The following is a 17,697-nucleotide window of genomic DNA, read 5'->3' as shown; positions in this document are numbered from 1 at the left end:
TGAGACAGTCACAGGCTCAAACTGATTGAAAGCAGCCGAGCAAGGGACCAAAACAGAGGGGTCAGAGTCAGGAGCTGTGATAAGAGCCCTGGTACTACCAATCTTTTCAATAAAAAAATGCAGAAAATCATCACACACATCAGGAGAAGCTTCCAAACAGGCATTCTGTGGAATATTAAGCACAGAGTCAATTGTGTTAAATAAAACACGTGGGTTATGGCTGTTTGCCAAATATTCCCTTTTTGCCTCTTTAACCGTGCTCTGGTAGAGACGCCAACAGTCTTTTAAAATCTGAAAAGTAATCTGCAATTTATCCTTTTTCCACCTGCGTTCAACACGGCGACATTCCTTCCTTGCAGCACGAGTTCTGTCATTAAACCAAGGCTCAGGTTTAATCCTTGGGTGCCTGGTTTTTAATGGAGCAACTGAGTCCAGGATGGTTTGGGAGGAAGAAAAGAACCAGGAGCAGAGCTCTTCTGTATCAGAGTGGAGGAAGTCAGATGATCCACAGAGCTGAAGAAAAGCAGTAGAAAACTGAGTGGCAGTGGAAGGGTTAATAATCCGACAGTGCCGAGGAGCAGCGCAAGTTTTAACTGCAATAGGTGTCAAACTGACACTGAATAAAACAGGCAGGTGATCCGAGAACACAGAGTCACAGATTTCCAGGTTAGTCACAGGCAGACCTCAGGAAATAACCAGGTCCAGTGTGTGTCCGTGCTCATGTGTTGGGCTGAATACGGCCTGTACCAGGTTAAAAGAGTCCAAAAGGCTTAAAAAGTCCTTTACCAGAGGTTTATCAGGACAACACACGTGTATATTGAAGTCTCCAACAATAAGAACATGTTTATAGTTAGTTATAATCCCAGATAAAAAGTCAGAGAAGTCGCTTATAAAATCCTTATTATATTTGGGGGGCCGGTAGACGACAGCACAGAAAACTGGGTTTACATGTCTCATCTCAAATGCCGTAAACTCAAAGCTGGGGAAAGACGTCTGTAGAAAACACTGCTTACATTTGTAGTCCTGTTTGTAAACAGTCGCTGTACCTCCCCCTCTCCCCGAAGCCCGTGGTGAATTAAAATAAGAACAGTCCGCTGGTAAAAGCTCAGTTAGAGCACTGGACTTACCAACACTCAGCCACGTCTCAGTCACACACAGAAAATCCAGGTTTTGGTGACTAAAAAAGTCCCGAAGAATAAAAATTTTATTCCCAAGCGACCTGGCGTTTACCAGACCAATCCTGACAGGAACTGGATCATGAGCTTCGACAGGTCGGGAAACCCGGCACAGTGGTCTCAGGTTTTGGAGACACTGTCAGCGCATGTTGAGCTGGGAAGGGCAAGGGCGGCGGTGTAGAGGGGCTTCAATGCCGACCACGGGCACCAAGCAGATATCAACGGGACCCAAGAAATGCCGAGGCACCCGAGAGCCTAAAAATGATTCTTGCGATGATCGGGTAAAAGGAGAACAGTGCGTCAGATAAAATTTCAGCTTCACCAGCTGGCCGCTTCGTCTACCGCGACGACGACGACGTCTCCTCCGTGAAAGCAGCGCAGGAACCCAGAACAGGTGACTCGGAATCTCCGACAGAAGCGGGGGCAAGGATTGTTGGCCAGCAACATCAAATAACATCATATCCTGGGCCAAAGGTTGGAGGTCTAGTAGTGTGTTGCGATCATACACCAGCAGAGATGACACAGGTCAGAAACAGTACAAACATAATCAAACGAGAGAATGACAGACGAGCAGCCACACACACCGGTGCCATCTAAATAATAACTCAGAAATAGTCCAAATAGTTTGGATATACTTTACGGAAAGTTTCTGGTTATATCATAGGTTTGGGGTGCCTTTCTATAATAAAGAAAAATATATAAAACGTCTGATATTTCACAACGAGATATTAACATTCATGGAAAAACCTTATATAACCTTGCATTAAAGCAGAAAGTACAGTGGCCACCATAAAAATTACTTACGGTTTTCAATTATGCCGCATGAACTGATCAGTACATTATTGCGAAAGAATGAAAAACCTTTTGCGAGGGGACGCAAAAGTATTGCGAGGGGACGCAAAAGAAAAAAATTCCCCATGTCCCTGGAGGGCTCCGTAATATGGGAGCCTTTAGAGTTTACAATAGAAAAGTTAAACCAACAGAACTGCTTACGTGGAGAGAAGTGAGACTTACCCAACCTCTGCATAGCACACTAATCTAAAAGATTCTGGCAATATTTGTTTGAAGATATGTTCACTTGTGAGAAAATTCGTAGAGTGATTTGTTCACTCTACAAGCAAATCACTCTACGATTCAAGAAAAAGCAGATAATGGATTATCTGCTTAAAAATGACTTCCATCATTTTGCGTCTCCAATATTCTTGTACTTTTGAATAATTCTTTCTTAAAGTTAAACAATGGGATTCAAATACTCTTTTAACATGTTTCAGATTGATAGACAGCATAAGAAGCTTTTCTAAGGAAATGTCTAATGATTCTCCATCTTCGTAGTGTATTAAAACACACATGCATCCTCCAGAACAGTAAACTGCCAAAACTCCTTTTATAGAGGTAGTCACTCCTGCAGATGATTANGGTTGGAGGTCTAGTAGTGTGTTGCGATCATACACCAGCAGAGATGACACAGGTCAGAAACAGTACAAACATAATCAAACGAGAGAATGACAGACGAGCAGCCACACACACCGGTGCCATCTAAATAATAACTCAGAAATAGTCCAAATAGTTTGGATATACTTTACGGAAAGTTTCTGGTTATATCATAGGTTTGGGGTGCCTTTCTATAATAAAGAAAAATATATAAAACGTCTGATATTTCACAACGAGATATTAACATTCATGGAAAAACCTTATATAACCTTGCATTAAAGCAGAAAGTACAGTGGCCACCATAAAAATTACTTACGGTTTTCAATTATGCCGCATGAACTGATCAGTACATTATTGCGAAAGAATGAAAAACCTTTTGCGAGGGGACGCAAAAGTATTGCGAGGGGACGCAAAAGAAAAAAATTCCCCATGTCCCTGGAGGGCTCCGTAATATGGGAGCCTTTAGAGTTTACAATAGAAAAGTTAAACCAACAGAACTGCTTACGTGGAGAGAAGTGAGACTTACCCAACCTCTGCATAGCACACTAATCTAAATGATTCTGGCAATATTTGTTTGAGGATATGTTCACTTGTTAGAAAATTCGTAGAGTGATTTGTTCACTCTATGAGCAAATCACTCTACGATTCAAGAAAAAGCAGATAATGAATTATCTGCTTAATAATGACTTCCATCATTTTGCGTCTCCAATATTCTTGTACTTTTGAATAATTCTTTCTTAAAGTTAAACAATGGGCTTCAAATACTCTTTTAACCTGTTTCAGATTGATAGACAGCATAAGAAGCTTTTCTAAGGTAATGTCTAATGATTCTCCATCTTCGTAGTGTATTAAAACACACATGCATCCTCCAGAACAGTAAACTGCCAAAACTCCTTTTATAGAGGTAGTCACTCCTGCAGATGATTAATTAATCAAGCATCTTTGATCAGTGAGACTTGGTTGCTACTTTTTCTCTTAACTCAAGGTAAGTAACAAGGATGTGCTTAGTTTTTCATGCAACACTTTTCTACATTATTTTAGCTTAATAAAATAGTGACGATGCGGAAAGTGGGTGTTTTTTGACTCTTGAACTTGATTAAGCTCAGTTCATTTATATTATGTCCTGATACATAAACATATATATATATATTCAAACAGGAAATAATTTCTTTTAAAATTACACTACATGTTTTAAATCTAGATAAAACTATCTGTATGTTTATATAACATATTCAAAAAAATGATTAATATGTTCAAATATTTGTTAGGTAATGCATCCCTATTTATCACATCATTCCTTTTTACATCACTTTAACTCATCAGTTTATAGCCGAGTTTTTATTTGATCCCTTCTTCATCTATTTTTTATAGATTTCAATAAATCAAAGCTGCCTTTACACAACAAGGGATCTTTACTAGGGAAATGTTTATTGTAAAAAGCACACACTTACAAAGTGAAAGAAACACAAACACACAGAGATGTTTATGACTGGGGACTGATCAGTGAAGCCTAACTATACCTTTAACATTTCCTAAAAAATCCCCGGGGGAGCACTTCACTCTGACAGCAGTAACAAGGTACCATGCTTATATTTATGTGATTGTGTGTGTGTGTTTTCAGTGTGTACGTTTGTAGACAAGGATGCCAAAGGATATAACCCCGTAAAGAGAATCTAATTAAAACACCACACAGCCACAAGGGACAGAGTACACCCTCCCTTCCTCTCTTTCTGGTTTAAACATAGTGGACACTACAACTCAAGGACTGTTAAGACAGTAGAGTCCATCCTTGGGCCTCCAAGGAGAGAAGATATAGGGAGAAGAATACACAATAAGTCATTCAGTGGACAAGAGGATGTGATATAGATAGAAATATGCACTCAGGCTGAAATTTAAACTCCAAAGTGTGATTCCATTGAGTAAAACCAATTTGTCCCGGTGTTGTGATCTGTCAATCACAACACCGAGTAGTTTATTGACCAACATGTATAGTTTTTTGCTAATTGCATTGTTTTTTTTTGTTTGTTTTTTTATTGAAATAGTATGTCAGCTATGGAAAGGAGCATTTCAGAGTGTTTCTGAAATCCAAGACAAACCTGCATAGTCTGAAATGACTATGCAGAGTGGACAGTTCTTGAATTTCACCCTGGTCTTAAGTGTGAATTGTAGAGATTGAACAGACAATCTTAAAATCAATCAATTTGGGCAGTGCCATAAGGCACTGCCCAAATTGATCTGTGCCTTATTTGTGCCCAAATAAGGCACAGATAATATTTAAAGGGGCGGTTTTATGTATTTTGTAGTTCATATGATGAGCTTAGTAGCTCACCAGGTGTTTACTAATTACTGCTGCTGGCCCAGAGGGGCTGAGTGGGTGAGATATGAGGGAGGGGTGTTTTGTGAGGTGAGTGTTTAGATGGGGACTCAAGGTTCAAGTAGGTACTTTGGGTAAACGGACGATGCACTGTATGAGAAAGTGTTTAGGCACCCTGAATGGTTGCTAAGGGAGATTAAAGGGCTTCTCAAACATGCATAAATGAGACAAAACAAGACCCCAGTTATGTTTTTGATGAGGGAATGACATAATGGTATGTACAGCTCAAAAACGCAGATTTTTCACAATAGCATTGCTATGCCCCTTTAAAACAAGGACCTGTATCGGACAGTTTGCAGAGATTTTTTTCGGCTTACTTGGAAAAGTAGATATCTACTTTATCTACTTTTTCAAGTAAGTCAAAATTGAAGACACCAAAATTGATATTTCTTGATTATTTAACAAGGTACTATGTTATGTTAGGTTCAAGTTTTGAATCTCTGAGCTCACGCTGTTTATTAGTAATTCCAGAATTTATTCAGTTTCAATTGTGTTTATTTTATTTATGTCACTACAAATAACAGAAGAAGGCAGATCACGACACAGTAATGAAAAAGAATACAGAGTACAAGACTAAATGAACAAATTTTTAATAAAAAGAATGTGGGGCAAGAGTTCAGTTTTAAATCTATCCACATTACTGTGCAACTAGAATAATTATACTGTAACAAAAAGGCAGAGAAATGAGCATAGATCAGTCAACAGGTGTGTCTACAACATGTTTTGCAGAATTAGTTATAATTTTAATTTACTGAGATATTTGTGAACAAACAGAACTCAAACTCAAAGACTAAACTCAAAGCATCAAATTGTTACTACGGTAACAAAACAGTTAAATATGAGGATTGTTCTTGTAAGCTCCTTAAAATCTTACATTTAAATGTTAAACAATTAAAAATAGTTTTACTTATCTATGTTAAACAATTTAAAATATTTTAACTTATCTATGTTAAAATATTTACTGTGTAAATATTTTATGTAAATATGTTATTTATATTTACATAAAATATTTTATGTAAATATAAAATATTTATCACAGATATCATTGGCTATGATATTTGTGGTCTTTATTAGTATTTATGGGGCCCTTCAAGGCCTGGAGAGCCTTAAGCAGCTGCTTAGTTCATTTATGCCATGGGCCAGTTTTACATGTGATCAGCATTAAATCATGTGTTTAGATCCACTGACTGATTTATTAATTTGGATTTAACAGAAGTGATATTTATTTATTGATATTTATTTTAATTGCATTTTTTTTATTTCTTGGTTTTAAGACTCTGTAGTGTGTGTTTAAGTATTGACAGCAATGTCTTCCAGTAATATAATTACCTAGTAATATTTCTACATTTACTGTCAATGTAACATCTTTTAAAACAAAAACACGACAGTCTAATTGTCAGCTCAGTTTGGCTGGATGACCAGGAAAAGGAGGAGTTCTGGTTGTCCCAAAGTTCTTCCATGTAAGGATAATGGAGGTCACTGTGCTCTTCGGAATCTCGAGTGTTGCAGAAATTCTTTTGTAACCTTGGCCAGATCTGTGTCTTCCTGTAGCTCTGTCTCTGAGCTCCTTGGGCAGTTCCTTCCACCTCATGATTCTCATTTGCTCTGACATGAACTGTGAGGTCTTACATAGACAGGTGTGTCCCTTTCCTAATCAAGTTCAATCAGTTTAATTAAACACAGCTGGATTCCGATGAAGGAGTAGAACCATCTCAAAGAGGATCAGAAGAAATGGACAGTGTGTGAGTTAAATATGAGAGATACAGAAAAGGGTCTTAATACTAATGAGCATGTGATATTTTATTTGTATTTATATTTTTATTTTTTTCTGTGAGCTGCACGGATTCTGTATGCACTGTCCAGAGACGGTTGAGATTTCTAAGTCGAGCATACCGATTGCCAACATTTCTCTCAAGAAATTCCTTAATTTTTCACAATTGTAAAAATTTTGAAATTTTGAATGGATAAAAACAAGTTTTTATCATGTAACACACTTTGAATTACTTTTTGCTGAATTCAAAAAGACTTGACTCATTTAGTNAATATGTTCAAATATTTGTTAGGTAATGCATCCCTATTTATCACATCATTCCTTTTTACATCACTTTAACTCATCAGTTTATAGCCGAGTTTTTATTTGATCCCTTCTTCATCTATTTTTTATAGATTTCAATAAATCAAAGCTGCCTTTACACAACAAGGGATCTTTACTAGGGAAATGTTTATTGTAAAAAGCACACACTTACAAAGTGAAAGAAACACAAACACACAGAGATGTTTATGACTGGGGACTGATCAGTGAAGCCTAACTATACCTTTAACATTTCCTAAAAAATCCCCGGGGGAGCACTTCACTCTGACAGCAGTAACAAGGTACCATGCTTATATTTATGTGATTGTGTGTGTGTGTTTTCAGTGTGTACGTTTGTAGACAAGGATGCCAAAGGATATAACCCCGTAAAGAGAATCTAATTAAAACACCACACAGCCACAAGGGACAGAGTACACCCTCCCTTCCTCTCTTTCTGGTTTAAACATAGTGGACACTACAACTCAAGGACTGTTAAGACAGTAGAGTCCATCCTTGGGCCTCCAAGGAGAGAAGATATAGGGAGAAGAATACACAATAAGTCATTCAGTGGACAAGAGGATGTGATATAGATAGAAATATGCACTCAGGCTGAAATTTAAACTCCAAAGTGTGATTCCATTGAGTAAAACCAATTTGTCCCGGTGTTGTGATCTGTCAATCACAACACCGAGTAGTTTATTGACCAACATGTATAGTTTTTTGCTAATTGCATTGTTTTTTTTTGTTTGTTTTTTTATTGAAATAGTATGTCAGCTATGGAAAGGAGCATTTCAGAGTGTTTCTGAAATCCAAGACAAACCTGCATAGTCTGAAATGACTATGCAGAGTGGACAGTTCTTGAATTTCACCCTGGTCTTAAGTGTGAATTGTAGAGATTGAACAGACAATCTTAAAATCAATCAATTTGGGCAGTGCCATAAGGCACTGCCCAAATTGATCTGTGCCTTATTTGTGCCCAAATAAGGCACAGATAATATTTAAAGGGGCGGTTTTATGTATTTTGTAGTTCATATGATGAGCTTAGTAGCTCACCAGGTGTTTACTAATTACTGCTGCTGGCCCAGAGGGGCTGAGTGGGTGAGATATGAGGGAGGGGTGTTTTGTGAGGTGAGTGTTTAGATGGGGACTCAAGGTTCAAGTAGGTACTTTGGGTAAACGGACGATGCACTGTATGAGAAAGTGTTTAGGCACCCTGAATGGTTGCTAAGGGAGATTAAAGGGCTTCTCAAACATGCATAAATGAGACAAAACAAGACCCCAGTTATGTTTTTGATGAGGGAATGACATAATGGTATGTACAGCTCAAAAACGCAGATTTTTCACAATAGCATTGCTATGCCCCTTTAAAACAAGGACCTGTATCGGACAGTTTGCAGAGATTTTTTTCGGCTTACTTGAAAAAGTAGATATCTACTTTATCTACTTTTTCAAGTAAGTCAAAATTGAAGACACCAAAATTGATATTTCTTGATTATTTAACAAGGTACTATGTTATGTTAGGTTCAAGTTTTGAATCTCTGAGCTCACGCTGTTTATTAGTAATTCCAGAATTTATTCAGTTTCAATTGTGTTTATTTTATTTATGTCACTACAAATAACAGAAGAAGGCAGATCACGACACAGTAATGAAAAAGAATACAGAGTACAAGACTAAATGAACAAATTTTTAATAAAAAGAATGTGGGGCAAGAGTTCAGTTTTAAATCTATCCACATTACTGTGCGACTAGAATAATTATACTGTAACAAAAAGGCAGAGAAATGAGCATAGATCAGTCAACAGGTGTGTCTACAACATGTTTTGCAGAATTAGTTATAATTTTAATTTACTGAGATATTTGTGAACAAACAGAACTCAAACTCAAAGACTAAACTCAAAGCATCAAATTGTTACTACGGTAACAAAACAGTTAAATATGAGGATTGTTCTTGTAAGCTCCTTAAAATCTTACATTTAAATGTTAAACAATTAAAAATAGTTTTACTTATCTATGTTAAACAATTTAAAATATTTTAACTTATCTATGTTAAAATATTTACTGTGTAAATATTTTATGTAAATATGTTATTTATATTTACATAAAATATTTTATGTAAATATAAAATATTTATCACAGATATCATTGGCTATGATATTTGTGGTCTTTATTAGTATTTATGGGGCCCTTCAAGGCCTGGAGAGCCTTAAGCAGCTGCTTAGTTCATTTATGCCATGGGCCAGTTTTACATGTGATCAGCATTAAATCATGTGTTTAGATCCACTGACTGATTTATTAATTTGGATTTAACAGAAGTGATATTTATTTATTGATATTTATTTTAATTGCATTTTTTTTATTTCTTGGTTTTAAGACTCTGTAGTGTGTGTTTAAGTATTGACAGCAATGTCTTCCAGTAATATAATTACCTAGTAATATTTCTACATTTACTGTCAATGTAACATCTTTTAAAACAAAAACACGACAGTCTAATTGTCAGCTCAGTTTGGCTGGATGACCAGGAAAAGGAGGAGTTCTGGTTGTCCCAAAGTTCTTCCATGTAAGGATAATGGAGGTCACTGTGCTCTTCGGAATCTCGAGTGCTGCAGAAATTCTTTTGTAACCTTGGCCAGATCTGTGTCTTCCTGTAGCTCTGTCTCTGAGCTCCTTGGACAGTTCCTTCCACCTCATGATTCTCATTTGCTCTGACATGAACTGTGAGGTCTTACATAGACAGGTGTGTCCCTTTCCTAATCAAGTTCAATCAGTTTAATTAAACACAGCTGGATTCCGATGAAGGAGTAGAACCATCTCAAGAGGATCAGAAGAAATGGACAGTGTGTGAGTTAAATATGAGAGATACAGAAAAGGGTCTTAATACTAATGAGCATGTGATATTTTATTTGTATTTATATTTTTATTTTTTTCTGTGAGCTGCACGGATTCTGTATGCACTGTCCAGAGACGGTTGAGATTTCTAAGTCGAGCATACCGATTGCCAACATTTCTCTCAAGAAATTCCTTAATTTTTCACAATTGTAAAAATTTTGAAATTTTGAATGGATAAAAACAAGTTTTTATCATGTAACACACTTTGAATTACTTTTTGCTGAATTCAAAAAGACTTGACTCATTTAGTGTGGTCGTTGTGTTGCAACATCATCACTCTTCACTAGCTATAAGCTGGGTGCTTGGCTGCGTTGAGCTTGTTTTCTTTCTTTTAGACTTTATTACATATGATCTCAATTTTGGACATAGTTAATTATGAAATAACTATTGTCAGATACAAGGTTGAACATAGCCGATAAAACAAAAATGCTTCTCCTTTGTAGCTACATTGAGCAGTGTGTACATGAGCATGATTGACATGCTCATGTCAATCATGAACAAGAACCTTCCTCGTCTTTTATATCCTTTTTTAGGTTCTATAAAAGGGGATATAAAAGATCACCGTTGGTCTCAAACACCCTGGCTGGTTTGGTTACAGTCTGATGCCTCACACGCTGTTCACATAAAAAAGCTTTTCTGATTTCCTTTCACCTCTTCCAGATTCAAAAAGTGTTTTTCTTACCTGAGATGCTGAGGTAGACATCAGGGCTTGTCACAATCTCTCCTGTCATCTCGTTCACCGCCTCTACATGGTAACGTCCTGCATCCGCCTCAGTGGTTACCAGGACAACTAGCTGATTGTCCAAAGTGATGGCTCTGCAGGGAATAAATAAAACACACCGTCAATATGGGTTTGCAAAAAAAAAACAAAAAAAAACAAACAAAAAAAAACACATCTCATGCAACAAAAAAACACAAGAACAATGCTCAAACACAGACTCTGTCAAGAGCAAAGTTGTCACCAAGATGATTCAGAATTCATAAGTGGGAGAAGGAAATATTGAATGAAAGCATTGGAATAGGCTAGAGGATTCAGAGAGCTTAAATAAATCTATCCCACTGTCCCACAGATTTATATTTGGCTTAATTTTCTTTAACTTTGGATACTTTTGGCCATTTATTCTTATTGTTTGTGTATCTTTCTTCTTTATACTGATCCGTCTTCGTTTTTTCATGTTCAAGCAGGGACCAATATGCCACAAGCATGTGGTATACTGTAATACAAAAACACAAACAGCCTCCAAATATACAGAACCTGAAACAGTTTTCTTTTGAGAACAGGAAGAAAACTAAATATGCAAGCTGATTTTATGTTGCTGTTCTGTGGGAGCATAATAGAAGAACGACTCTGAAGGGGGAAAGATTGCAAAAGGTAGTAACAAGGGTGAAAATTTATATTCATAGTACTTAGATTTTCTTGTATTTGAACTAGTCTGACAACAAATGCCAGCAGGCAGGCAAGAACGGTGGGATGTTTTTACTGATGCTACTTGTGTTTTGAGTGTTGTTAATCCACAGTACTCAGCCACGCCCCTAACTCCTCCTAACCTCCAGCGGACTGACTACTGACCAGCTCTCCATCTCACGGGTCCGAAAAGCCTCTAATTCCTGGGTATTACCGCAAATAAGAATGTAGAGAACTTTTGTTTAAGCTGGGCGCGAGAAAGATTCGTCTAAGCTCTAACTACCTTCATCCAGACGTTATGAACCGCTTCAGTTCATGAATCAGACACCGGAGTAGCCCCGCCAGTACCCGAGCCCATAAACCAAATCTGTTCACGGTAGCTCTTTCTCTATTATTAATGTGCACTTGTTACAGCTTAGATAATTTTAGCGACTAGGAATAAGTCCCAGGGTCATTATTTATCTGAACTAAAGAACCTACGAAGCCACCCTAATTTACTAGGACCATCAACATTGATTTCACATTAATCAGAAGAATTAAATCTAGTTGACTCAATTAATTTAACTGTCCACAACATCAAATTAGACTTTAGTATTTTATTAGCAAGTTTTAGCAAGGGAAAAAGACATACAGCATTTCAATAAAAGATTAAGAAATTAATACTTTTAAGAATTTTTAGAAATTACTCCTACTTCTAACCCTACACTGTGTCCTGATCTAAATAGAAACTTTGGGGAGGCAGTTTTCACTCGAACCCAGATGTAGAGACGATCTTAGGCAGCAGATAACTTTAACGTCCATGGATGGAGTCCTGTCTTTGGATCTATTCTAAAAGGATTCTGCCAAGACAAAGTTGAACTGGTGAGAATCCTCAACGAACTCAGTTCTTCAAAGATCGCATTATCCATATGCGATCTTTGTCTATTCCCTATGTCCACTGCAGCATCGTTGAAATCCTTTGGGTTGAGTGTGGGGCCGCAGTCGAATAAGAATCCTGGTTTGTGGGTAAACGGATCTTGTTCCTTTCTTGTGCAGCGAGTAGTCGTCCCGGGGTATCAGCAAGCAGCCCTCCGTTGATTCTGCATCTCCGTGTACTAGACTCGAACGCTGCGGAACAAAGAACCCCGATCCTTCTGTCTGGTGTCTTTTTATCTTCTCGGCAACTGCTCAGTTCTTTCATTTCTGCTTTTTCCGTCCCGTACGTGTCAATGACCCATGGCCCACACAACTTTCCTCACGTACTTCTTTCCTTGACGTCAACTGTTCCTTGGTTAGCCTCAAACTGCAGATGAACTTCCTTGTTCCATTTGAGCTGTACTGAGGTTCTCTGTCTGCCTTCTGCACCTGTTTCCTCCGTGCAACTCAAAAATCTCACTTCTTGTTTCTTCCGTACCGACTGCTCTCTCACCCCCTCAGTTCTATTTATGGTTCTATTTATGACAGTGTGACATTTCATTGACTTTGTAATCTACATTAACTTTCCATTCTTTTAACTATAATCTTTAAACAGAATCATAAAAAAATTATAAAATCAAACCATTTATTTATTTTGTCTTAAAGAAGAGGATTACATATTTTCTTATCATTATTAAATCATAATAACTTCGTATTACAGCAAAACAAAAATCATCTTTAATCACAATACAAGATTACTTATTTCCTTCAGGCTGTTGTGATCTGTTTTCTGTGTGCTCCGGTAAGATCTCAACCAGTTCCAACCAGGTTTCATGACAGTGTGTAACTGGATGGCATACTGTTTCAAAATTCTAACTGAACAGCCTCACTGAAATAAAATTGATATGACCAAAGGGAAAATGAAGCTATATTAAATTGAGATGTCTGTGTTTTATACTCGTGCTCCATCCATGTCCACACAGTGGATGCTGTTCGCTTGCACTCGAGTCTTTTGAGAAACACTCTGCAGGTCTCATATATTTAATATAATTATTCACCAGGCTATGGCGAGTTATAGCAGAAGTATGTAACCTTTACAAACAATGTTCTTTTTAAAATATTTTTACTTTGTAGTGACAGTAATATGAGACCTCTGCCTTTTCCTGGTGATCTTACAGCCACCTGCAGAAATACATTGCTTGGTCAGGAACAACCAATCAGAGCCAGGAGGAGAGTCCTACTACTGTCAATAATGCTTGTGTACATGTTGCGCACACATTCTGCAGTGTAGGGATATTGAACAGCAAGCACATGAGCTTGATTGAAAGCACAGAGAGACAACAGGAGCACAGTGAGGACGTACAAGAGCTCTATTCACAGATTATCCATCTTACATCATACTGTCACAATAAGGTGACAGTTTCAACAAAACTTTGTTAAAAGATACACGGCTTTACATAGTATTCTGTGATGTCTGTGCTTACTTATAAGCACAGACATCATTTGTGTGTGCTGATACAAATTTAATTAGCATTGTTTAGCAGTCTTTTTTACAACAAAAAAAATAATATCAGGAGGGGAGAAATAAACACTTCATGTCCTGCTGATTTTGTATACAAGGAACACACAAGGAACAGAGACTGATAAGAACTTCTTTTCCCAGAAGGCATTGCATGAGCCCAATTTCAGTTTCACTAGATGAGAATTTAATGATAAATAAACACAATAATCCAGGCAGCACAGAAGAGCAGGGGCTAGGAGCTCAAACTGGTAGCAACTGGTGAGAGCACACAACTACCGACAACATTGATGGTGGACGAGACAAGGACTCGACAAGGAACAAGGAACATAGGTGGGATTAAATACACAGAGCGTAATCAGGGGAACCAGACACAGCTGAGAACAATCAAGGGGTAGACAGGACAACACGGACACTCAATAGACACAGAAACCTAAATAAACACAAAGAAAACTCAAATCCTCACAGCTCAGCAAAATTTGTTATCGTGAGAGGCCTATTAATCTGATTCTGAGAGCTACTGAATTGATTGATAGCACTAACAGATACATTTTGTTAATTCAAAACTGACACTCCTTTTGCATCTTTTTATAATAATTTGTGAGATGCCTGTCTACCTTCTGAACAGAAACAAACTTCTTGGTAAAATTTAAATACTTTTCTAAATGTAAATCTCCCAGGGATTTGAATAATTTAAGGTTCAGCTGTAACCTGAACCTTAAATGATTCAATTTAAGGTTCAGCTAGCTGTAAGTTAGCAGAAACAGATTGACTCAGTCAAAAATACTTCACTGATCCAAAAGTAAATACATTTTTAAGAAGAAAGAAATTAAAAATAAATAAAAAAAAAAAAACACTGTCAGACAATACTGTAAAATATCTTAAAATGTTTTGGAGTTTTTTTTTTGCTTGTAGAAACAAATTATTTCTTGCAATCATTAAATTATTTTCCTTAAATAACCCATGACGTCTGGAATACATGTTGCTGTTTAATTATCAGTTAACTATAAGAATGAAGTATTTGGTGCTGCATGTTTCTTTATAATAGCAGGTGTGAGCAAAACAATGTGGAGCACAGCTAAAGTGATTATCAGCACCCATAGCTTAATTATGGCTCTGCTGATGCGTCCACATGTAAGTTGAAACATTACAGCCCTATAGTGTCTAACCAGGACACACGAAAGGAGAGAGAGGAAGAGGAGATGAGAGCCACAAATAACGTGAGGTTGTTCGATAACGCAGCCCATACACAGTGACGGGCACACTGAATTTCTCAGGTCTAATTTTATTTTGTGTGATTTCCCAGGAGAACATCCACAATAGTCAGAGCCTCAACCCCAGCAATGACATTTTTCTGCTTGTGTGAGTGCATGTTCCTCTTTGTGTGCATCTTTCAATTACATCCACCTGCCTAAAGCAAAGGCTTAAAAAAAAAAAAAAATGCCCTCTTTTCACAATAAGAATGAATTCAGTGTCATTTTTAAGCGTATATCACAATTTATAGCTGTTTAGTCCAATTACAGCACCAACCAACCAGGAACTCTATAACTGCTTTATCCTTTGCATGCTGATGTATATTAAAGGCATGTCTCCACTTGACCACAGAGTCTTTGGGAGGTTCAAGAGAATCTAAATTAGCAAGTTAAAATTCAAAGTCAAAAAATCTCAGAGGGTAGGTGGGTGGGTTTCCAGCAGGACCAATTAAGACAATATGTAGACATCTGTGTATTTGTACACTGAGAATCTTTTCTTATTTACACATACATTTTGTATTATATAATTTATGTGTAAAATAACTTGTTCTGGCTGTTTCATCTCTTGCTGTCCTTTCCCACTGGATGCTTACAACCAAAAGCAGACCCCGTTTGTAATTCAAAACAAATGTCTTCTTAGACATCAGGAAGTGAACAGTAGTGGTGTGCAGATCCAGATCTGTGTGCTCTTATCTATCTATTGACTTCTGAAAGTATGTAGTAAATTTACTAAGCTACAAAAAACTGAACTCTTCATTTAACCCTCCCAAGGTAGGATCCTCCTGAGCGTGACACTCAGCAGGAGCACTGCAGATGTCACAGTCAGACACAGGGGAAGTGAGGGTTTGTCTCGCTGTGGAACTGTGTGTGGAACAGTTCCACACACAAAAAAAAAAACCTTGTAAAAGTACACCCAGGGTCAGCATGATCCTGTTGAACTGCGCACAGGGTAAAACTGCAGGATGGTTAAACAGAGATGCCCTCTGATGAGAACAATTATGTGAAAAGGAAAGAGCAGAGCACAATTTCTAACCTACCCAGATATAAGGAACCTTAACTGACAGGTCAGAGCATTAATCAGAGAGGCCAGCTCAGGTGGGAGAATCTGACAGCAGAGCAAATATTTCTTGCACATTCTTCAAATGTGACTTAACGAAAAAGAGGCAAGAAGAAAACTATTGTTGGAAAAAAAAAAATAAAAAAATTAGCAGCCCTGTTTGCCACAAGCTTTGCAGAGGACACTGTAAATACATGAGAAATAGATGATCTGGTCAGATGAGGCCAAACGTCCCAAACAGCATGTGTGATGGAAACGCTAGCAATAAAGACAGAGGTACAATGGAGTGATTTAGGTCAAAGCATATTCATACCTTAAAGGAAGGATAATATGTATTTTCCAGGAACACAGCGCCATTTTGTACCAGAGTCAAGTAGCTGTGCTACTTTCAGTTGTTATGAAAATGCTGTACCAAACGCGTCTTTAAAAAATATGACTTCACATCTAATGCCCTGAAATTAGCCTTTGTCTCTTTAAGAACCTCCTACACTTTTCGATACTCCCTTTCACCATATCATCACACGCCAGTTTTGTTTTGGGAGCATTGTAATTCGAATGATGAGCTCAGCAGACACACACTTCCACCCGGTATTTGCTCATTGGTGATGCCACTAGTCTAGTCTGTGAGAGCTAAATGTAGGAGGCACGTGATGGGTGTTGTGGTGTGGAAGATCGGCTGGAGACTGCAGTTCCAAGGAGGAGTTTTATGTAAATAACTTGCTCTTTGTGTAAACAAGGTTGCCATGGGAGATTCAAGGATTTTTCAAACATGAATGAATTAGTCAAAGTATCATTACAGGTATGTAGGGTTTCCCCCAGAAAACTTGCTAAGCCCGGTGGTCAGGGCACCATGGTAGGGTACCGTGGCGGTCCACTGTGTTTTTGTATTAAAAGATGTTATGTAGACAGAAAATGTAAAAATATTACTGGGTATTTATAAATGCTATTTAAACCCACAACTATAGAGTCTTAAAAAAATAAAATAAAATAAAATAAAAATACAATTACAATGAATATCAATTATTTGAGCTTCTGTTTAAGCCAAATTAAGTCAGCAGCTCCAGAAGGCCTCCCCACCCCCATGAATGCTAATATTTCTACACAAACCACAGATGTATAAATGTAACATTTGTTTATGTAACACTTGAAGGGTGAGGGGTGGGTTACATTAATGTTATGGGGGTGACACTAACGTAAGGGCAGGGGTGCTTGGGGTGAGGTGAGGGGGGGTAGTTTCCCCGGCCAAAACGGGAGACTTGACAGGTATGGTTTGAGCTTTGTTTGTTCACAAATACATCTCAGTAAACAACAGTTATACAGTCATATGAAAAAGTTTGGGCACCCCTATTAATCTTATTTATTTTTATGTCTAAATATTTGGATGTTTGCAACAGCTATTTCAGTTTGATACAACCAATAACTTATGGACACAATATTATTTCAGTATTGAAATGAGGTTTATTGGACTAAAAAAAATGTGCAGTACGCATTAACACAAAATTTGACAGGTGCAAAAGTATGGGCACCTCAACAGAAAAGTGACATTAATATTTAGTAGATCCTCCTTTTGCAAAAATAACAGCCTCTAGTCTCTAGTCGCTTCCCGTAGCTTTTAATGAGTTCTTTTATCC

At 37.5% G+C, this 17,697-nt stretch overlaps 1 protein-coding gene across 2 annotated transcripts in view; it reads right to left on the bottom strand.

The window, feature by feature from the left end:
• The window catches only part of sdk1b (sidekick cell adhesion molecule 1b), a 226,214-nt gene extending 215,444 nt beyond the window's left edge, over positions 1 to 10,770 (bottom strand). The window contains exon 1 of one of the 2 annotated variants that reach the window (XM_007540753.2): positions 10,621 to 10,770. In XM_007540753.2, the coding sequence (XP_007540815.2) occupies positions 10,621 to 10,669 (49 nt within the window). In that variant the 5' untranslated portion in view covers positions 10,670 to 10,770. The remainder of the gene's footprint in view (positions 1 to 10,620) is intronic. The other variant, XM_016665260.1, reaches the window with a different exon arrangement.
• Between the last annotated feature and the right edge of the window lie 6,927 nt (positions 10,771 to 17,697).

Source organism: Poecilia formosa, unplaced genomic scaffold (genome assembly GCF_000485575.1).
Source record: "Poecilia formosa unplaced genomic scaffold, Poecilia_formosa-5.1.2 Scaffold559, whole genome shotgun sequence".
NCBI classification, from domain to species: Eukaryota; Metazoa; Chordata; class Actinopteri; order Cyprinodontiformes; family Poeciliidae; genus Poecilia; species Poecilia formosa.
The sequence above is the reverse complement of the archived record's forward strand: the minus strand, read 5'-3'. Positions and strand labels throughout refer to the sequence as shown.